Source organism: Patiria miniata, unplaced genomic scaffold (genome assembly GCF_015706575.1).
Source record: "Patiria miniata isolate m_02_andy unplaced genomic scaffold, ASM1570657v1 HiC_scaffold_14, whole genome shotgun sequence".
Taxonomy (NCBI): domain Eukaryota; kingdom Metazoa; phylum Echinodermata; class Asteroidea; order Valvatida; family Asterinidae; genus Patiria; species Patiria miniata.
Window position 1 is genome coordinate 10,006,881 of NW_024037052.1, and position 18,411 is coordinate 10,025,291.

Consider the following 18,411-nt stretch of genomic DNA (forward strand, 5'->3'; position numbering starts at 1 on the left):
TGGCCTGGTCCATGACCCCTTGCATTTAGGATTGTTCCCTTGAGCTCTCTCCATCTAGCTGACACTGATGGCTTACACAGGTGCTCCCACTCAATGCAATTTGAACAATTTGTTACAGGCACTGTGATGCACACTGACCAATCTATTAGGAAGAATGCTTTGGAAATGTGAGATATTGGTATTTATGTGTACTGATTGAAATAGGGCATAATGCATCAGTATTCATTGTCCTAGATCATGTGATTATATGTGCTCTCTATGTTCATTTGCATTAATTATCACTGTTATTCCAAATGTTCTGAGTAGTACTGGTAGTTATTGTGCACAGTCTACTCTGTCCAGGTTACGTGTGATATTCTTGAGTGAATTTTACCGACTCAATCAGAACCAGAACGTGTACTTGAAGTTGAACCACAGTATGCCACAGCCTATTGTAAATCATTAAAATGTCATCCGGTAATGTGACATTACAATCACTGGATCACCTTATCAATTTGATTGAGAGATGGGGTGTAACATCAAAATGGCTGACAGACAACTCTAAAACTAGAGGGGGAGGGGTGGGGTTGGACACCATCTGACTTACTATAGACCATTATCATGTTGCAGCCATTGATTTTTTCCCATTCAAATCAATGTAACCAAAGCGAGGCTGGAGGGGAAAATAGTCTGGTTCCTTTTTGCACAAAAACATTATCATTCAGTACTGTTATTGGATACAGGGAACATGACTAAAATGGTGGAAGCATTATATAGGTCTACTAGGGATGCTGCTCAAACTCAAAGTCAAAGTGGATGACACTGGACACTATCACCATCAGCCAGTACATGGCATCATTGGATGCGGTCTAGGGACGTCTAATTGTATATTGCTAAAGTATCAGATCCAAGTCAGCTCGTGTAGCATACGCAACATTATGAGAATATTACACAGTCACAGGTTTACTCTTTCTGTGTATTTTGTTGACAATTCAATCAAAACAACCAAGGAATATCATGACAATATAGGCCTACAAGTAATACCATAATAACTACATTGTAAAATAACTAAATTATATGTGTATTACGAGTGTAATTGTCTTATGTTCATTTTTTAGTCTTTGAATAAGGGAGTAAATGTGCTCTGGAGTGGTTTTAAAAACTCTGTTTAAAACTGGTTGGGGTCTGGATGCTGATAATTACCCGAGCCGAATCAGTTATGCTAGTTATTGTGCTTGTCAATATGTGATGCGATCAAGCTAAATAAGTCGTTTGTCGGGAACTTTCATTTGGAGATACAGGCCAAAATAGGGCCACTTCATCACATGACTTCATCACATCTCTTGGTGTTCCGACTTCCATAATTTTTAACTAAAGATGGTATCAGCGTGCGGTTTTCACTGTTGTAATGCTGAGATTGTGCTCTTTTCAAATCTCTAAAAAAAGCAAAATTGACCAGGGTCGACAAACGACTCATTTAGCTTGATCACATTTACCGATATTATTAGCAGCATTGTATATTGGTGTTGAAACAGACATGCACAATATTACAGGTAAAGTAATAGGATTTTGTTATAGTGTGGAGAGAAAACAAATGTCACGGTAAAAGCAATTTGTGGAGAGCTTTAATGATTACATCTGTAGATTAGGTAGATAAGGGCATACAGTGTGTCAGACCATAGAGCAAGGAACAATGGCATTTTGTTCTTGAAAGATGCAAGTATGCATTAGTTATGGTACCCCCCTACAAAGAAATGAGTTGACCTCATACAGCCTGGCATTGCTTTGTGCAGAGTCTTGCTCCCACACTACAGGGAGCCAGCCAGGCAGTGTAGCAGCATGCTGGGGCTAATGTGTAGGCATTTCATAGATTGCCGTGTTACTGCAAACACTCTGTACTGAGGCTTGAGAGTGGTGCCAGCATGGATGCAACTAGCAGCGCCGGCCTCAAATAAAACGCAAAACCATTTCTTTCTCTGAGTGATCATGTATGGTGTATGATGATTCTCAAGCAGAGGATGTGTACATGAACATGTATGTAGTGGAATTGTCTTGTGGAGGATTGTAAGTGGTAATGTTGTGGACTGTGCAGTAATCTGTGACAACCTAAGACTCTGTCACAACGTACAGTGCACATGAAGACAACAGACGCTAGTCCTGAGTACTCTATACCTGCAAGCTTTGTTGAACTACGGCCAGACAAGAGTCTGTGAACTAAGAACAATTGTTATTAAATCAACACTATGAAGCATCATTGGACATCTGCAAATGACACAAAAAAGACCAACAGATCAAGTCTGCTGGGACTATCTGTCTTGCTATGGAAATGTTCACTGATATCAATTGGTAAGTACAATTGGCACGATTGGCCTTAGTGAAACTGCCCTAATAATTAGTCTGAAGTGTTGTTTCAACTGCAGCCTCTTGTGTAATAGCAATGAAAATCAGCGTTATCTGTTTATGTTGTGTGGGAGCTTTTACAAGAAGAGATTATGGTCAAATTCCCCCTCCTTTTTGGGGGGTAGTGTATTAGAAGGATGATGTAAAATTCGAGAGTTTTACCTGTAGGCTGTACAGCATGTATAGCATCATAAATTGTAGGTCAATATATTTTCCAAATGTAGAGAATTAATATATTACATTGATTCATTGATTAAGGATGTAATATGTATCACTGGCTGTTGACTGTCCACATGACTACCAGAGAGAAGACAAAACAATCACATTACATCTTACGTGTACCTACAATGTAGGAACATGACCAAGAGTATCAAGAATATGAGAAGGATGCAGTTTAGATCAGATGATGAGATGAGTACACAAAGAAGTTCACTAAGTGAGGAGAAAATTCAACCTATGGAAAAGTCTTATTTGTTTTCAGTTCAGTTTTCTGTTAACTTAGTGAAAAGAGCCACTCTCTCTATGAAATCCCTGTCAATCTTAAACTTACATTAAAGTAAATGACAACTACATGTACATTGTACATGTGCATACGTACATGTACATGTACATACAATTTGGGACAATTGTGGTTTGTTGGAAACTTACAAATGTTCGTGCTATTCATTTTGGAATATCGCAGCAAATATAACCCTGTATGAAAAAAATCACTGCAGACAGTTTGGCTGAAAACTTGGTGTCTTAGATTCAAGATGCAGTTTCAGTGATAAAAATGCTAATTGTTAGAGTTACAGACATACAATGTACACTCGCATTCAGGTGTGGTCCTCTCACATAAAATGTATGGCTTTGTTGGGCACATTCAGTTGAATATGGGCCAAGCTCACAACGTAGTAGCGTTGTGACAATTTAGTCATGGACCTCATTGGTAGCAAATAGGGGTATTCGTGTATTACTATTAGGTTCCTTTCTGACAGGTTACTGTTAAATTTACTAATATTGATCATTTATTGACCTTGCTTTTCTCTTTCTTTTTGGTCTTTCTGTTTGGCATGTAGTCCAATCTTAGTAATCGGAAAGCATGTGTTATGGAAAGTTTGCTGTGCTGCTTCAATTGTTTTTAGTTCAAGAAGTCGTCCTTCAGAAGTAGATGAGCAGTGAACACAGTTAAACTTGCAAAGACCTTGAGTTTAGTGCATCCTTGACATAGATTCACAGAGGGGCAATTCCATGGTACATGTACAATGTAACTCACGTCACATTTGGAGGGGGTCTTCCATCCACTCTGTGCTGTATGCTATAAAGTCAAAGCATTCGGGGTGGATTTTTCTCACAAAAGATCCCTTGAAGTTAACTGGTTCAACTGCAAAAGAAAAAGGTTAACATAATAAACTTCTGTTGGTTTTGCAATACATTTTTTATTGGTAACTCACGTTACACAAAAAGGACATGGAAAGCATTGAAATCCCTTGCATTTAAAGGTTGTCCTCATACTGTGCACTGATGGAACAGTCTTTGTAGTGTCCTTACATTATCAGGGTATTTAGTCATATTCTACCTTTACAATATTATGAAATAATCAAGAATAAAATCTCTAGAGGGATATATTTCAGTGACTCACATTACGATAACTCACGTTACAGTTTATCTGCCCATCTTTGGTACAAGTTCAAACAGTTAAGAAACTAATAATCAAACAAAAAACTTCAATTGGCATAGATTATGAACCCTTTTCTCTTCCTTAAAAACTAAAACTCGCAATAACACAAGTTGCATTTTGCATGTGACAACAAGATGCCAACATGACTACCTAACATCCATAATTTTAGCCCCCCCAAAAAGGATTTTTTTTAAATTAAAAATACACGTAACCATATTCCATCTCACTGACACATCACTCAAATAAATGGTCTTGTCCTATTTTCAGCCTGCATTGGTCTTTGATAATCTGTGCATTATCTGGCCTTTGGGTGTTCTTAATAATGTGTAAATTATATTTAACATTACCAGCCCCTCATTAAGATTTGCTTTGTTGACTTATGTGCATACCACATTTTTCAAAATGAAGTGAATTTTCCCAAGGATTTTGATGTGAAGCAAATAGACTTGGCATTTGGTTACAGTGTTTTCATGCATTCACCTTGCACACATGCTGTATATTCTAGACCCTGAGTTGTGCTGTTCAATGCTAGTGTCATTAGGTGAGTAATGCCCAGGAGAATTTCTTGAAGCCTTGCATGTGGCCTGATTGCTAATCACATTTTGTTTTCTCTTGGCTACCTTTCTCTGCAGTCTAAACACCTGAAATCAATGTGGTTTGTGGCATGTTTTGCTTAGCTAGCCATGAAGAGACAGGTGGACTGGCTTACCTGGTCTTATGATGAGTGTGGGCTCACTAATTGATTGACCTAGGCATCAGTAGCCTGCAAGGCTGGATAGCCAACTCCCTGGTGCCTCTATGTCCAGGATTTCTGCTCTATGGTCTATCACAGTCTGCTCACATCACAAGATGTGCTTGATGCGTTCAATCTGTGCAGACTTTATGAACAAAGATTTGAGGTTGCTCTGCATGCATAGATGTCAGCATCACTGCAACTGCCTGGGTTTGTCATGAGATGTCGTACTCAACATCTGATTGTGTTTTTCCATCCACAGTCTTGGCACCTGTCACATGCTGATTTGTCTAAGAGGTTGAGGGTTCTACTCATGTTTCTAAAAGAAATAACACTGCCATTTCCATCAGGAAATGTTGGAGATCAGTGGGATGTTTTTGTACAATCACAGGACAGTGAAGCTAGAGCTTTTGTTTTAACAACCGTGTAAAGTACTGTGGCTGTAGAGTGTATTTCGTATGCGTACAACCTAAAAAAAAAGAAGCAAAAACAAAAATACAAGTGAAGAAGGGGAGGGGGAAGGATTGTACTAGTTCTGTTGACTTAACAAATTTTAAATTGTGTTTGCTTGAAATGAAATAAAGAAGATTTAAATTTGTCAAATTTGTAGAGTTAAATTCAACAGGAAAACATTATTTTTTACACAATCAAACTCACTTGTTTTTCTTTCTGTTTAATCACAATCAGATGAATCTGATCAAGGATTGTACAGTTTACTTGGACCTTTTTTTACAATGAATGACTTCAAAATTGGCACTACACGAAAGACATGAAAAATGTTACCACTTACAGGCATGCAACTTTTCCTCAGATCCGCTGATTTCCTCGATTTTTACTTCTCATGAATGACATTACAAATTGAAAAATACTGTACAAAGTATTGTGTAGTTTGGAGTTTCCTCGTTTTTTCTAAATTCCCAGTTGCATGCCTGCACTTAAGAGAAGTGTAAGAGATTGCTAAGATACCACAGGAGCCATGTGCTCATGAATGTATACAGGGATATCTTGTATTGATTGCACTAGGATGTTTGAAACAATAGGCTGAGTGCACCTTACAATCAGGAGTCAGACATGTACACTTGTAATGTCTAGGATGTGCTTGTTGTGTGCTGTGGCAGGAAGGAGTTTCATTCTCTTGTCAGCTGTTAGTCCATGTTTCAATGCAGCAAGGACAGTGGGGAACGGGGCAGACAAATGACATGAACAAGAAATACATGTACATGTACTCAAAATACAATGTAGATCTGTGACCTTACACAGGATGTACTCATAATCATATGAAGTGTCCAATATGGTTGAATAATATCTGAAGTACATGTATGTCTAGAAAACCCCAAATTTGGTTATAAATATTTAAGATGGTGGGAAAATGTACATTTGTACATGAACATGTACAGACTTATTCATGTATATGAATACATGTACAATTGTAAAATTGATTAAAAAGAATCATTTAGTACATCTCAATTTTAACACATTTCAAAGTTGCCTGATATTTTATGAACATCAAGTTATTTGCACACTTGATGTATAAGTACATTACAGTACTACAGTGCCTGGACATGAGACAAGTTTTCCCAATCAAGCGGTTAAATCCTAGGCTTAATGAGACTTGTTAAATGTGTGTACATGTAGCTCGCACTTTAAAACTAAAAAGGAAGGTTTTTTTATGGTTAATTTATCTGGTTACACTTAACTCCATTTTGCTGGATGAAGTACGGAGGTTCATACATACCGTACCATATTTGCCTCTCAATGTTACATTTTTATTGAATTCACTTTAGTCATGCATGTCAAAGTGATTCCCTTTAATCATTTAAAATGGAGAGACTTCTTAACAAACTGTAATTACTGCAAACTACCGGTACGTTACATTTTTATTTTGTACAGCAAAAACACTTAAGTCAAATAATCTTTGAAATTTTATATTGCAAAACGTTAAGTTGCTTCACATGTTGTGATGCCAATCAAGGAAACTCACTCAACCTTTTGTAGTAAATTGTGTAATATCTTGTATCCAGTCGATACTTGCACATATTCATGTACATGTAATTCACATCTTTTCTTTTTTGTTTAATATACTATTGAAAAGAATAAATGATTAAATATGAAGCAACAAGATATTTGTGGCATTGGCATTTTGCATGAAGCAAGAAAATAATGAATTATTATGGGTAAATTTGTGTATAATACTGAATGTTACATGAATTATTCTGTATATGGAATGGTCTTTGTTCTACATTCCAGGAACCTTGTGTGCACTGATAGAGTTTCCTTGAACAAGCTTATTATAGGACTAGTAATTGATAGATAATGGAATTAAACTAATGAGAGTGTGGTTGAGGATTGGTTCAGTCATTGCCTGATGCTAAGTCCCATGCTATGTGCACATACTTGCCTATGGTGCAGTGTCAAGACAGTAGGATTGACTTAGTGATGGACAATGTCAACACTTTTGTGTGAATAAGTCTAATGGCTAAGTGATGTTTAATCTAGCGTGTGGCCAGGGTACAGGTTTAGACTAGCAGTTTCTTGCAGGCCAGGCAGTGTTGTGCATTTGCAAGTGCATGACCAAATGGCATTGTACCATACATTTTATATTTCCTTCTGTTAATATAGGTGATGCACACTCACTCCCTATGCTCCTGCATGAAAATGGTCCTTTTCTGTATATTTATGGAAGTGTATGGGGAGTGGTGTGACTATATATTATCAAAACCATTTCGTAGTTATGTGGGAATTCACATTTTCAGTGCTGGTCATTAGCTGATACTAATTATTTATTAATAATTAATAAAAACAATTTGCATACTTTGTTTAATGAAGAGGAGTTTTTCTATTAAAGAAAAATTCTGGAAGCTTGGCACCGTTTTCTTTTTGAATGCCATTGACTCATGAGTCAATACTACCCCGGTATCCTTTTTGTGTGTTCTGTGCCCTATATCAGCCCATGCTGGCAGATATTATTTATGGTGGAGAGTTATTTGCCCAGCACCAGTCACAGCATGGTTCATGGCAGGCTGTAGACCTCTGCTGTGAGTTGCCTGGCTGAGCTATTTTCTGTGTTATTTTGATGTGGCAGATGTCAATGATAACCTGTCAGCTGCAACCATTGCTGGTTGCTAGCATGCTGAGTTGCATCATATCCCAAATAGCCTAGGCACCCTGCTACTCAAATGAAGGTCCCTGCCCTCATGGCATACTGATATACATCATGTACATCAGGAATGTAATCTTGAAGAAATAAGTATAGACCATTCTTAACTTGTATTGTAAAAATGAAAAGAAAAACCTAGATGCTTTATGTGCAATGTGTATTTAACAACTCTGCAAATTTCTGTTTAAAGGATTTCATCTATTCAACTTAAGTCAGGAGAACTGTATAGAAAGAAGGTTGGTTTCAAAATGCCATGTCCATTTTACATGTATGTCCCAAACCTACATGTAAGCCCAAATGTACTAAAGAACGTAATACATCTACCGGTATGCCAGCTATACATTCAAATTCACCAACTCTAACATTCAATTTCATCTGAGAAAATTTTACATACTTTGTCTTAAACCAATTCAGTCATTTACCATTCAGTTTCAAAATTTGGTCACCCTCTTTAATTAAACACCAGGTCGAGAATATGTTACACATCAAATTCGTCTAGGCTGTTGGCAAATGGCAGCATTGAGAGATCGAAATTGTCTTATAAATATCAACCAATTTAAAACTTACATGAGTAGTCAAGTGTGCTCTTGAGCAGTTTCCATTTGTCCTTGAGCACATGCCCTCATTAGGATTTAAAGGGAATGTACAACACTTGCTTTTGCTGAAATTTTCAGAAATAAATGGATTTGTAGGATCAGTACGTTATAGCAAATATTGTTAAAATGACTTGTTTCACATTTTGGGCTTGTAGATGCTGGAAAAACCAAGTAAACCATTCGTGTTCTTGTAGTCTGGCTCCCTGACCCCACCAGATGAAACGGAGCAATTTATAGACTTTGGGGAATTGTAAGGTCAGAAAATCAGTCTAGCACAGGCTTGTACCCCTTCGCAGTTGTGTAATCAATTGCAAAGAAAATGCAGAATAACTAATTATGAAAAACTAGGAGCAGTTTTTGAAAAAAGCTAGTTTTTTTCCAACGCTGGTCGGCCGACCAGCGTTGGAAAAATACCATTTTTCTTGAAAATGTCAGCACACCAGGAGCCACGATTTTACAGGATACTTTAGACTGTCATCCCTAACAATCCAGTAAGGTATTTTGTGATTATTTGATCATTTCGTTTTGTGATGTTTGCAAATGTTGTATCTTCCCTTTAATCGGAGTACTGAACTCAAAGAACAGTTACCAACAAAAGTGTAAAGATTACCATGACCAACAAAACAAAATAAATTATATAAACAAACGAAAAGAATAGGTGTTAAAATGAAAGAGGAAAATGCCAATCCATGATTTGATAACCCTTAAATCCCTTCTATAATTTGCCTAAAATATTGAGTCTAACATATTTTAAGAAGAAAAAATCAAAAGAAACAAACGTTCTTCGCAGAAACAAGGAAAGAAAAAAAGAAGTGGAGAATTAGGCCTATTATTAGCGGCCTATATGCTTTCTACTAAATACAATGTAATTTAACAATGAAGTATCATGAAATTGAATAAAATTATGATTAAATTGTGTGGCATTAGAGAAATTTGATTTCTGCATAACAAGGTTTGGCGTAGACGAGACAAAAGTGAATACTCTGGGACAAAAACGTGGGCTCATGAATTTGCTTGAATTTGCTTGAACTAAATTTGAAATTTTCTGAAAAAAGACAAAATTATACTTTGGAAGTGTACTAAATTTATATTGCTAGACGAATTTGAATATAAGAATTGGTGAATTTGAATGTTAAACGTTTTAAATTAGCCAAGAAACACAATGAACATTAACAATTTACAAATTCAGATACAGAGTGAAATTTTATGATTAATATAAAAAAAAATCCCAAAATGTCCAAACATTTCCCTGTTAGTAAGAACAATCACCGTATACAATGCATTTACACATACGGTACATACTGTGTGCACGACAAAGATGTGTACATACTATTGATGAGAATGTTGAAGCAAATTCTGATCAGTTTCGGACAACTTAGAAAGAAGTCTGACCATTGAATGGGAAAAACATTTGTATTGGTCTCACAAGTAAAAGCACTCAATATTGTTTATGTCAGTACTGATAACACTGGAGTAGGATAAACACATCAACCTAATGCATGTTCACATCCTGAATTCGCTATAGAGGCGGTGCTCTTGAAGTCAGCTGTACCAGATGGTTAAAGATGTGCATGCTGATCAGTTACGCAGTGCTGTACTTTCTGATTACCGGTACTTACGTATGCTACAGGTTCATGGATTGAGAAAGTATTTCAGATTATTTTTTAACAATTTGTATATGAGTGACTGGTACAGCTTAGTAATAAACACTTCTGTGTGTCTAAAGTCATTTAGCTGGCAAATTCAACAAAGCCATCCAAGCAGTCAAAATCAATCAAGTGACTATTTTTAACAGTTGAGCGCTCCTGCCTGCATAAAAAAGGATTGACTGGCTGTGGCTGTTTATGTAACTTGATATGGCTATGCTTTGACTATAGGTGATTGATAAGCCAGCTGTGCCTACCAGTTGCCTACTATTGTCTATTGATGGAATTTGACTAGTCGCAGTGCCTATATGAAATATGATCTGACTGTTGGTGACTAGCCTGTGTAAAAGGCATGGTAGGGAAAAAGGATTGATTTTTGGACTGTCTGTGACTGTTCAGACAGCAGGAGGGTCAATCACAAAGAGTGAACTCATTGGTATTACGCTTGCAATCCAAGTGAAAATGGTCAGCAAATGCGCTATTATATCCATGATCCTCTAGAGACTGTATGCAAGATACAATTGTATTTTGACAGTGGTCAGCTTGCATGTCAAGTGCCGGTAGTGTCATGTGGGATTAAGAGCATTGTCTGATTTGCCTCCTTTTCCCTCATTAGGCCTACTCATGATTAATACCCTGGTACGTTTACGTGACACTACAGGTATACTGTTGAACATATTGGAGGCTAGTATAATGATGTCCATTGATTTCTCAACCTTTGAATTTTTCATGAGCTGGAGCCCTTGTGTACAGTTGTACCGTATGTTTTAAAGACAAAGCCATGCATTTACATGCTCGTACTGTTTCTGGCATTCAGTTAGACTGAATGTACGATACACAAATTTATCATGGTATTTAGATCAGTCTACTGTAAGTATGGCAGGGCTACAATGTGTACATTTGTCGGTTTTAACTTGAGTCAAGTTAACTATCGATTAAACAGTAATATTAAGGAAAACAATTATGTATGTTGAAATATTCTACCCAGCATGATACATACCGGTACATTCATGTACATAAATGCCCTGGTGGTGTCATACATGTGCATAAGATTAACCTACATAAATATGTTCAGATATGCATGTTACATTTCATACATGTACGTGTGACACGTACAATATATACATGTATGCTAGTGTATAATTTCAATAGAATGCATGATAGTGTTGAAGTCTTGACCTACAATGTAGGTACTCATGTACAGGTCTACAGTAAATTTATACATGTGGAAAATGGCATCTACATGTACATGTATCACACTTTGGCGTCAGTGATGTGACATGTTCTTCTCAAGACTTCTGAAACATTTGAACCGCTAGAATCACAGATATCAAGAACTAATATTGGTTTACTCATCAAGGTTAATGCATCTTAATTTGAAAGACTTGGTGAGTACCTACAAATGTTAGTGATGGTTGTTCATATTGTTGGTTTTCAGTATCGAAGAGTAGGCCTATAGAATCCATGGTTTGTGTGATCTTGACAAAACTACCAGCAATGTTTATCATCTTATGTAATAAAACATACTCAAGAATAAAAACAATAGGTAATATTACAGTAATATAACATCAAGGTACCGGTGCTGTATATAACAAACTCAAATGCAAGATACATATTTTCAAGTAGACAAAAATCATTGATAAACAGAAACCATGTTCGTGTCCAACAGTGTGCTTGACTGAACCACTTAATACTCTTGGCAAACTTGGAGGAGATGTTTTATTAATACAGGTAGTTTATCATGACACATCCTTGGTCATGCCACAAACACGGCTGTCGTATTTGAGATGAGGTACTAGTGAGCCTGTCCAATGTGATAGCGTTGTCTTATTAGCCGACATAGCCATCTCCTGGTCTCCATTACAAACCCTGTCTCCTGGCAGTCTCCTGACAGTCTGCCAGGGAATGCCAGACATCTTCTTAGCTGCATCCTGCACCTACACAAATCATTATTTGTCCAAGTATCAGGGGAGTTGTGATCGTACCAAGATCTCTCATTCTGCCAGTCTGTTTTATGGTTTTATCAAAGTGTCTAGCAACAGACTCTCTTCATGAAAATACTGCATACTGAATGGCACTGAAATAAGACACATGTGCTGGTATAATGTCATCTTAAGCTTGAGCAAAACAAAACTACTTTGCCTGGAACATACCGGTATATAAGTTAATTTTAGTAAACAATTGATAAATTTTAAAATTTTAACTGGTATATATCTGTATTTATGTAAAGCGCCTTGAGCATCAATTTTTAACCTTGTGCTGTCATGCTGTATTGCATTAATGTGTTTGTAGGACTGTTCATTAGCCTGTCCATCTGTTTGTCTCATTCTTATTGTCTGTCTTGACAGTTTTGGCTGTCTTTCATCAACCAGAATGTGTGTCTTGTCTATGGTTATTCTGTTATCTGTCTGTTTGGTGTGTGTTTCCCACTGTTTGTGTAAGTCTTTTCTAAGTCTCTTTATCTAAGTCTCTGCTGTTCCTTTAGCTTTGAAAAAAAAACTCAGCAGTTTAGAATTTACTATCGAAGTGATTACGTAAGATCTGCCAAAACTAGTCATTGGCACAGCAACAGGATCACGCTGATGCAAACATGGCCACCACTCACTATGGACTCGTGAACATCCTGAGCATTTTTGTCTTGTTTCGTTAGGAAATTGGGTAAACATCTAATAATGATCTATGTGTGACTTTTATTTGTATTATTACAATCCGCAACGAAACAGTTGATTAATCGTGAGGCAGCATTATTGACCAATTTTCCAATCGATTTTTACTTGGCTTCAATGTGCATTACCTATGGCTGGATCAGTTGCCAAGTGTGTGGCCTGATCCATCACTAGGATAAGTCCGGTGACCTTGCTCGCTATTAATTACGTAACATTTGGATAGTGAATGCCACTCAGGTTTGAAATTACAGTATTTTGGTAAGAAATTTTGGGGTACGTGTCCCAACTCCATACTGCATTGGTGGCTGACTCAGCCATATGGTTGCAAAGGCGAAGCGTGGCCCATTGATAAGCAAAGTTAATCCGCTTACGTACTTAACAGAGCAGTGAAATTTATGTGACGCTATAACAGAGCTATAACAGAGCAGTGAAATTTATGCACCCCAAAAAACATGGCCTTTTGAACGTTGTGTTTATCAGAAAATTATGCTCAGTATGATTGAAATGTTAAAATATAACGGAAGAAGAAATTCTAAACTTCATGTCAGTGAAAAAATCGCCGTCATCGATGCCGAAACGTCAATACTGGCTACTGGTAAAGCTGACCTTCAAGACTGGAAGAAATCGTTCAAAAACTTCCCTAAATCTATGTATTTATCTCAATTTCTAGGAATCTACTCAAGTTTTTATTTCACGAGTAGTTGAACAAATATCATCTCAGTATATTCCGAATTTCAGCTTAATCTGTTGTTACAAACGCTAGTGTTACACCTTGAACTATCTCCAAGGAAAATTTCAACAAGGATTTTTTGCCTACCAAAACAACACGTGGTTTTCAGCAAAGACATTGAGCGCAGTAGGCACTATGGTTGACCGATTTCGGCCCGGCCACACAATGGACAATTGCATATTAGCATATTCATTAGCGTCACTCGGCGTGACTTGGCGTGGGTCTCGGTATCGACCAATGGAAGCTGGCAAAAAGGGTGATATTAGGGTGATAAGGAGTGTTTTATGCAATTCTTTACTGCACACCATAGTAGATAGGAACCTTACTAATATTCGTGAGGCTTGAAAAGATTGGCAGATATTGCAAACACCAGTGTTACAACTTTTAAAATGCACATAGACAGGCCTATTTTCCAATTTCAACGAAAAGTAATGAACATATCACAACGATTTTTGGCCACTTGGATCATAATAAGGAAATAAACTCTGAAAGTTGCAAGAAGATACTGTCTTGCAAACGGGAGAAATAAATGTGCTTCAATTAATTTTAAAAGACTTTGTCCACCTGTGTGAACATGTCTGTGTGCATGTAGTCTCATTCAAAATAAAGTGTTATGTAACCTTTAGAAATCGCCCTTCGCAACCACATGGCTGTACTTGGATACATTAGTTGACACTACTGATATTCTGATGGGCAAATTTGTTATATTGTACAATGTATCCAAGATGAGTAGAAGTATTACATGTGATAAATGTGCTTCATATGTGAACTTGTTATTTGAAAAAAAACTTGGCAGTTGCTACTGAATCACCCAATATTTCCCTGATACATGTATATGCTGTCCTGATCCTATAAATAAGAATACATGTACACGTACGTCTATTATACAGGAATGTGCACATGTACATTGTACTTGTACATGTACCTGTAATAATGAAGTTGTCTTCATTTGTAGACCATTACCAATTTCATGGCATTGCTAAGCACAGAAACGTACTAAGTGCAGAAAATATCTACTTGGGCAAAACAGGTTAGCAGCTAAACTGTCCATGCCATGTGCATGGTTGGACTGCCATTCTCAGCTGATTTTGGCTGAGCGAATGGCTTCCATGAGGAGTATTCTGCTTAGCAGCTGCATCACATTTGACGCTGCACGTGTACAATGCACTGGTACCCTATGTAGTTTGTGCATCTCAGGATTTCTCTTTGGTCACATCACCTGTTCATCTGTTAATCATCAGAGGTTAATAATGCAATAATGATATTGTGTGATTTGATTGTCAGTGATTGGAGGACCTGGTGGTAATAGAAGGGAAGACTATGCTCCACGCATAACTGAGCATCCACAGAGTGTGATAGTCCCCAAGGGTGAGCCTACTACACTACGATGCAGGGCAGATGGGCGACCAGACCCAACATTAACGGTATGTACACATGCACATACATTACATTTTTGATATCTATAGACACACATACCGTCTTGAAATCAGTGGCCTTGATCCATCTAGAATGCTTGTTAAGTACTTCTTGCTCTATTATTTAATTAAATTGATTCAAATAGAGTTTACTGCACACATTTCTTCTAGTATTGTTTAAAAGTACGAGGGGCTGCTTTGGTGCAAACAATCAGTTTTTTTAATTCAAGAATTCATCTTGAAGACGTAAAGATACAAACTGTACATACCAATTTCAGATGTTTAAATTTAGTCATTAAATCAATCCTGTTTTTAATTAATCTCTTAAGATGTTTTTTCCATTACAAAACGTTGATGAAATTGGTGGGTCACTTAAAGATGCCTGCCCCATGCTCTTCCAAAAGAACTTTTTTCCTTGGGAAATTTCAATTTTTAACTTTTGTTTTTATGAAAAAAACCTATTTTTTTTGCTTCTAATTTTGGTCATCTGCAACCCTCTGAAAAAATAGCTTTCATTTTGCCCGCCTGTGGCAGCCCAATTACATGTAGGCCCCCCAAAAAGTCTCCAATTTCTGGTATGGAGCTTGCCCCAAAACGCGTTTTTATTAACTGTTTTTTTTACTTTTTTTTTTTCAAATGTCGGCTGATGACTGCAAATGGTGCAAGACTAAATTTATTGCAAAATCTATGGTAGTCCAGAGAGGCCACATAAAGCTTCTTCTCGATCGTACCCCCATCTAAAAACACGTTAAAATTGTGAAGCACCAGGATTCCAGTCAAACCAGTGAGTTTGGCGGGTTTGAGACATCATTTTATATTGAAAAAAAACCTAGAAAAAAAAAACTATTTCATTTTGCCGACGCGCATGGCTATGGCGACGGCATCTAAGATGAATGTATAGTGTAATACATTTAAGTTTGCCAATTTTGATTAAAAGATCATAGGACTTTAAAGCCAAATTATACTGTGAAACAATTAACAACATGTCTCATTTCAATGTAACAAAAACGCAAGGTTTTCTAGAGAGGAACACATTTTTCTTCATAAACGTATAGAAAGTCAAAATCAGCTGTCTGTTTTTTAAACTTAATAAGGATGTACGGTTCTGTAAACCCTTAACATTATAGACTGATCATTTCAAGAGCGCTTGCTGTAACATGCTGAACACTTGGTCTGTCTATTCTTATTCTATCATTGTTAAGGCCTTACTGCTCTATCTAGCAATGTGTTCCTATGTGTATACACGTAAACTTATGTGTGAAAGTGATACTGACTATTCATCCTAATGTACAAGCCTTCAATTATAAAGCCTAGTCTTCTGTCAGGCCTTCAACCAGTCTATGAATCAGCCACTTGACAGATGAGAGGAGTGAACTAGATACTTTTGTGGGTGTCTTCCTGCACACTTCAGTTTGAAGAGGACTTTGTTCAGGTTCAAATTGTATTCGCACACGTACATTGTACAACCATGGAGCTATGGAACAACTGAAGACATACCGCTATCTCACTGTACAGCTGGTCTGTGCAACCGGATGTTGCCTTAAAATTAGTATACATGTATTTTGTGCACCAATGGTAAGAAATAAGTAACTGAAACCTTTTGTTTGATGAGATGTAACAACAGACCTTTTTCCAAACCATCTCAGAGCTCACCGGTGGACCGTTGTCACAACCTCCCCCCCCCCCCCTCTTTTGATTCATTACAGGTTTAGTAGTTTGATCAGACCGTGCCTTATGGACTTGTCATGCTGAGATGTCAAGTCAACATACACAACTGATATTCACACTTAGTTCGCACCGGGATAATTTTAACATTGACTGGACCCAGAGCCAAGATTTTTTTTTTTTTTACGAACCTTGATGCCAGACGGGTTCAGGCCGTCATCTGCGGGTAGCACACCCTGATATTTTCCGGCCTCACTGGCTGCAAGCAGGTCGCTGACGGATATTTCTGGCCTCACTGGTTACTGTGTTTATCTGTCATCCGTTCCGAATACCACAAAACCTTTGCGTACATGTCATCCGACATGAACTTGTTAATTGCTGTCTAAATATCTGTACTTATTTTCAATCTTCCTGCATCCTTTCTGTCTTGGCATGCAAAATTCAGATACACATATAAACACACATTGCCCAGTCAAGCAGCTCAATTTCTGCTGAACCTCTTAGTGCCGGGATTATTTTTGCCAAAAATCAAATTTCAATTTTTGCAAAAGGCAAAATTTCCAGCCAACTTCTGATGTACAGCCAAATGCCACAAATTACTGATTCGGAAGAGTCATTTCAACAGTATTTGTACCACATTTTTTGCCAAAACATCATACATGTTTCAATACTATAATATGTACAACAATAGGCCATGCACAGCAGTCAATTGAAGATCAGCGCACGGTCTGCCTCCACAGGCTTCACAGACTTTGTGTGTGTGCACAAAAGGCACGAGAGATTAGCGTGTTTAGACGTCAACCGGAGGTGAGTCAAGGCAATCTTGACGTCTTAACCCGTCAGCCGTGCCTGGGTATAAAAACAGCCAGTGCATGTAATCACGTCCTCAGATGCAAACTGGTTAAGATGATATCACTGTCTCGCTCATTTGGCATACATTTATAGCAAGACAAGAAGTAAAGATTTTAATGGACAACGAGATGCATTTTTGATTACGCTACCCAAAGTCTCTTGCCTAACACTTCAGTTGAAAAACAGAGAGAGTTTTGCATTCCAGGTAAAACCTATTTTTTGATGAATTTATGGAAAGGTCAAAAAGCCTGGATGGAAGTCAGCGTGCTCTACCATTGATTGTAATGCAAACAGTGCATGGATACTCTGTTTTCTTGAGACCATGCTGTGCTTGTTAATTGTTGCACACCATAAGCAATTTCAATCAACAGTTGACTTGTGCTTCTTCCATATCCCACTCAAGTCAACAGGTTCAGTGCTCCTCTCATACCAGGGGGACTTCTGGTGACCCCATGCTACATTCTTGGGGCATAACATTTATATTTGTAGCCTGCTGATGATTAACTAAACAGCTACAATGTACAGAGGACAGTCGCTGACCTTTGACGCCTAGATATGGTTGGATTTTCTCTTTCAGACTTGCAGAACTTCAAGTACCGGTACTTACGTACAGAAGTTCTTTTGTATGCTTTATACATGTTTACATATATTTTTTGTGATATTTCATCAGCCTGCAGTGTGATATTGAACAAACATACATTGCACAAATGTACATGTAAAGTTACATACATTTGGGAATAAAGTTTAGACTAATATCTGACATACATTTGTACATACATGTACATCTTGATTACATGTACATGTATTGTTGATGCTTGTGAAGGTGTGTGTGGGGTTTTATGTTGCTGGCATATTAGCCACTTGATACAATGTTCTATGTTTGGTCTATGAATTGCGTTTTCTTTTTTATTC

At 37.4% G+C, this 18,411-nt stretch overlaps 1 protein-coding gene across 2 annotated transcripts in view; it reads left to right on the forward strand.

Moving 5' to 3' along the window:
* Positions 1 to 1,850: 1,850 nt before the first annotated feature.
* The window catches only part of LOC119722032 (roundabout homolog 1-like), a 55,792-nt gene continuing 39,231 nt past the window's right edge, over positions 1,851 to 18,411 (forward strand). For both annotated transcript variants that reach the window (XM_038192014.1, XM_038192015.1), the window contains exons 1-2: positions 1,851 to 2,325; positions 14,852 to 14,991. In XM_038192014.1, the coding sequence (XP_038047942.1) occupies positions 2,223 to 2,325; positions 14,852 to 14,991 (243 nt within the window). In that variant the 5' untranslated portion in view covers positions 1,851 to 2,222. The remainder of the gene's footprint in view (positions 2,326 to 14,851; positions 14,992 to 18,411) is intronic.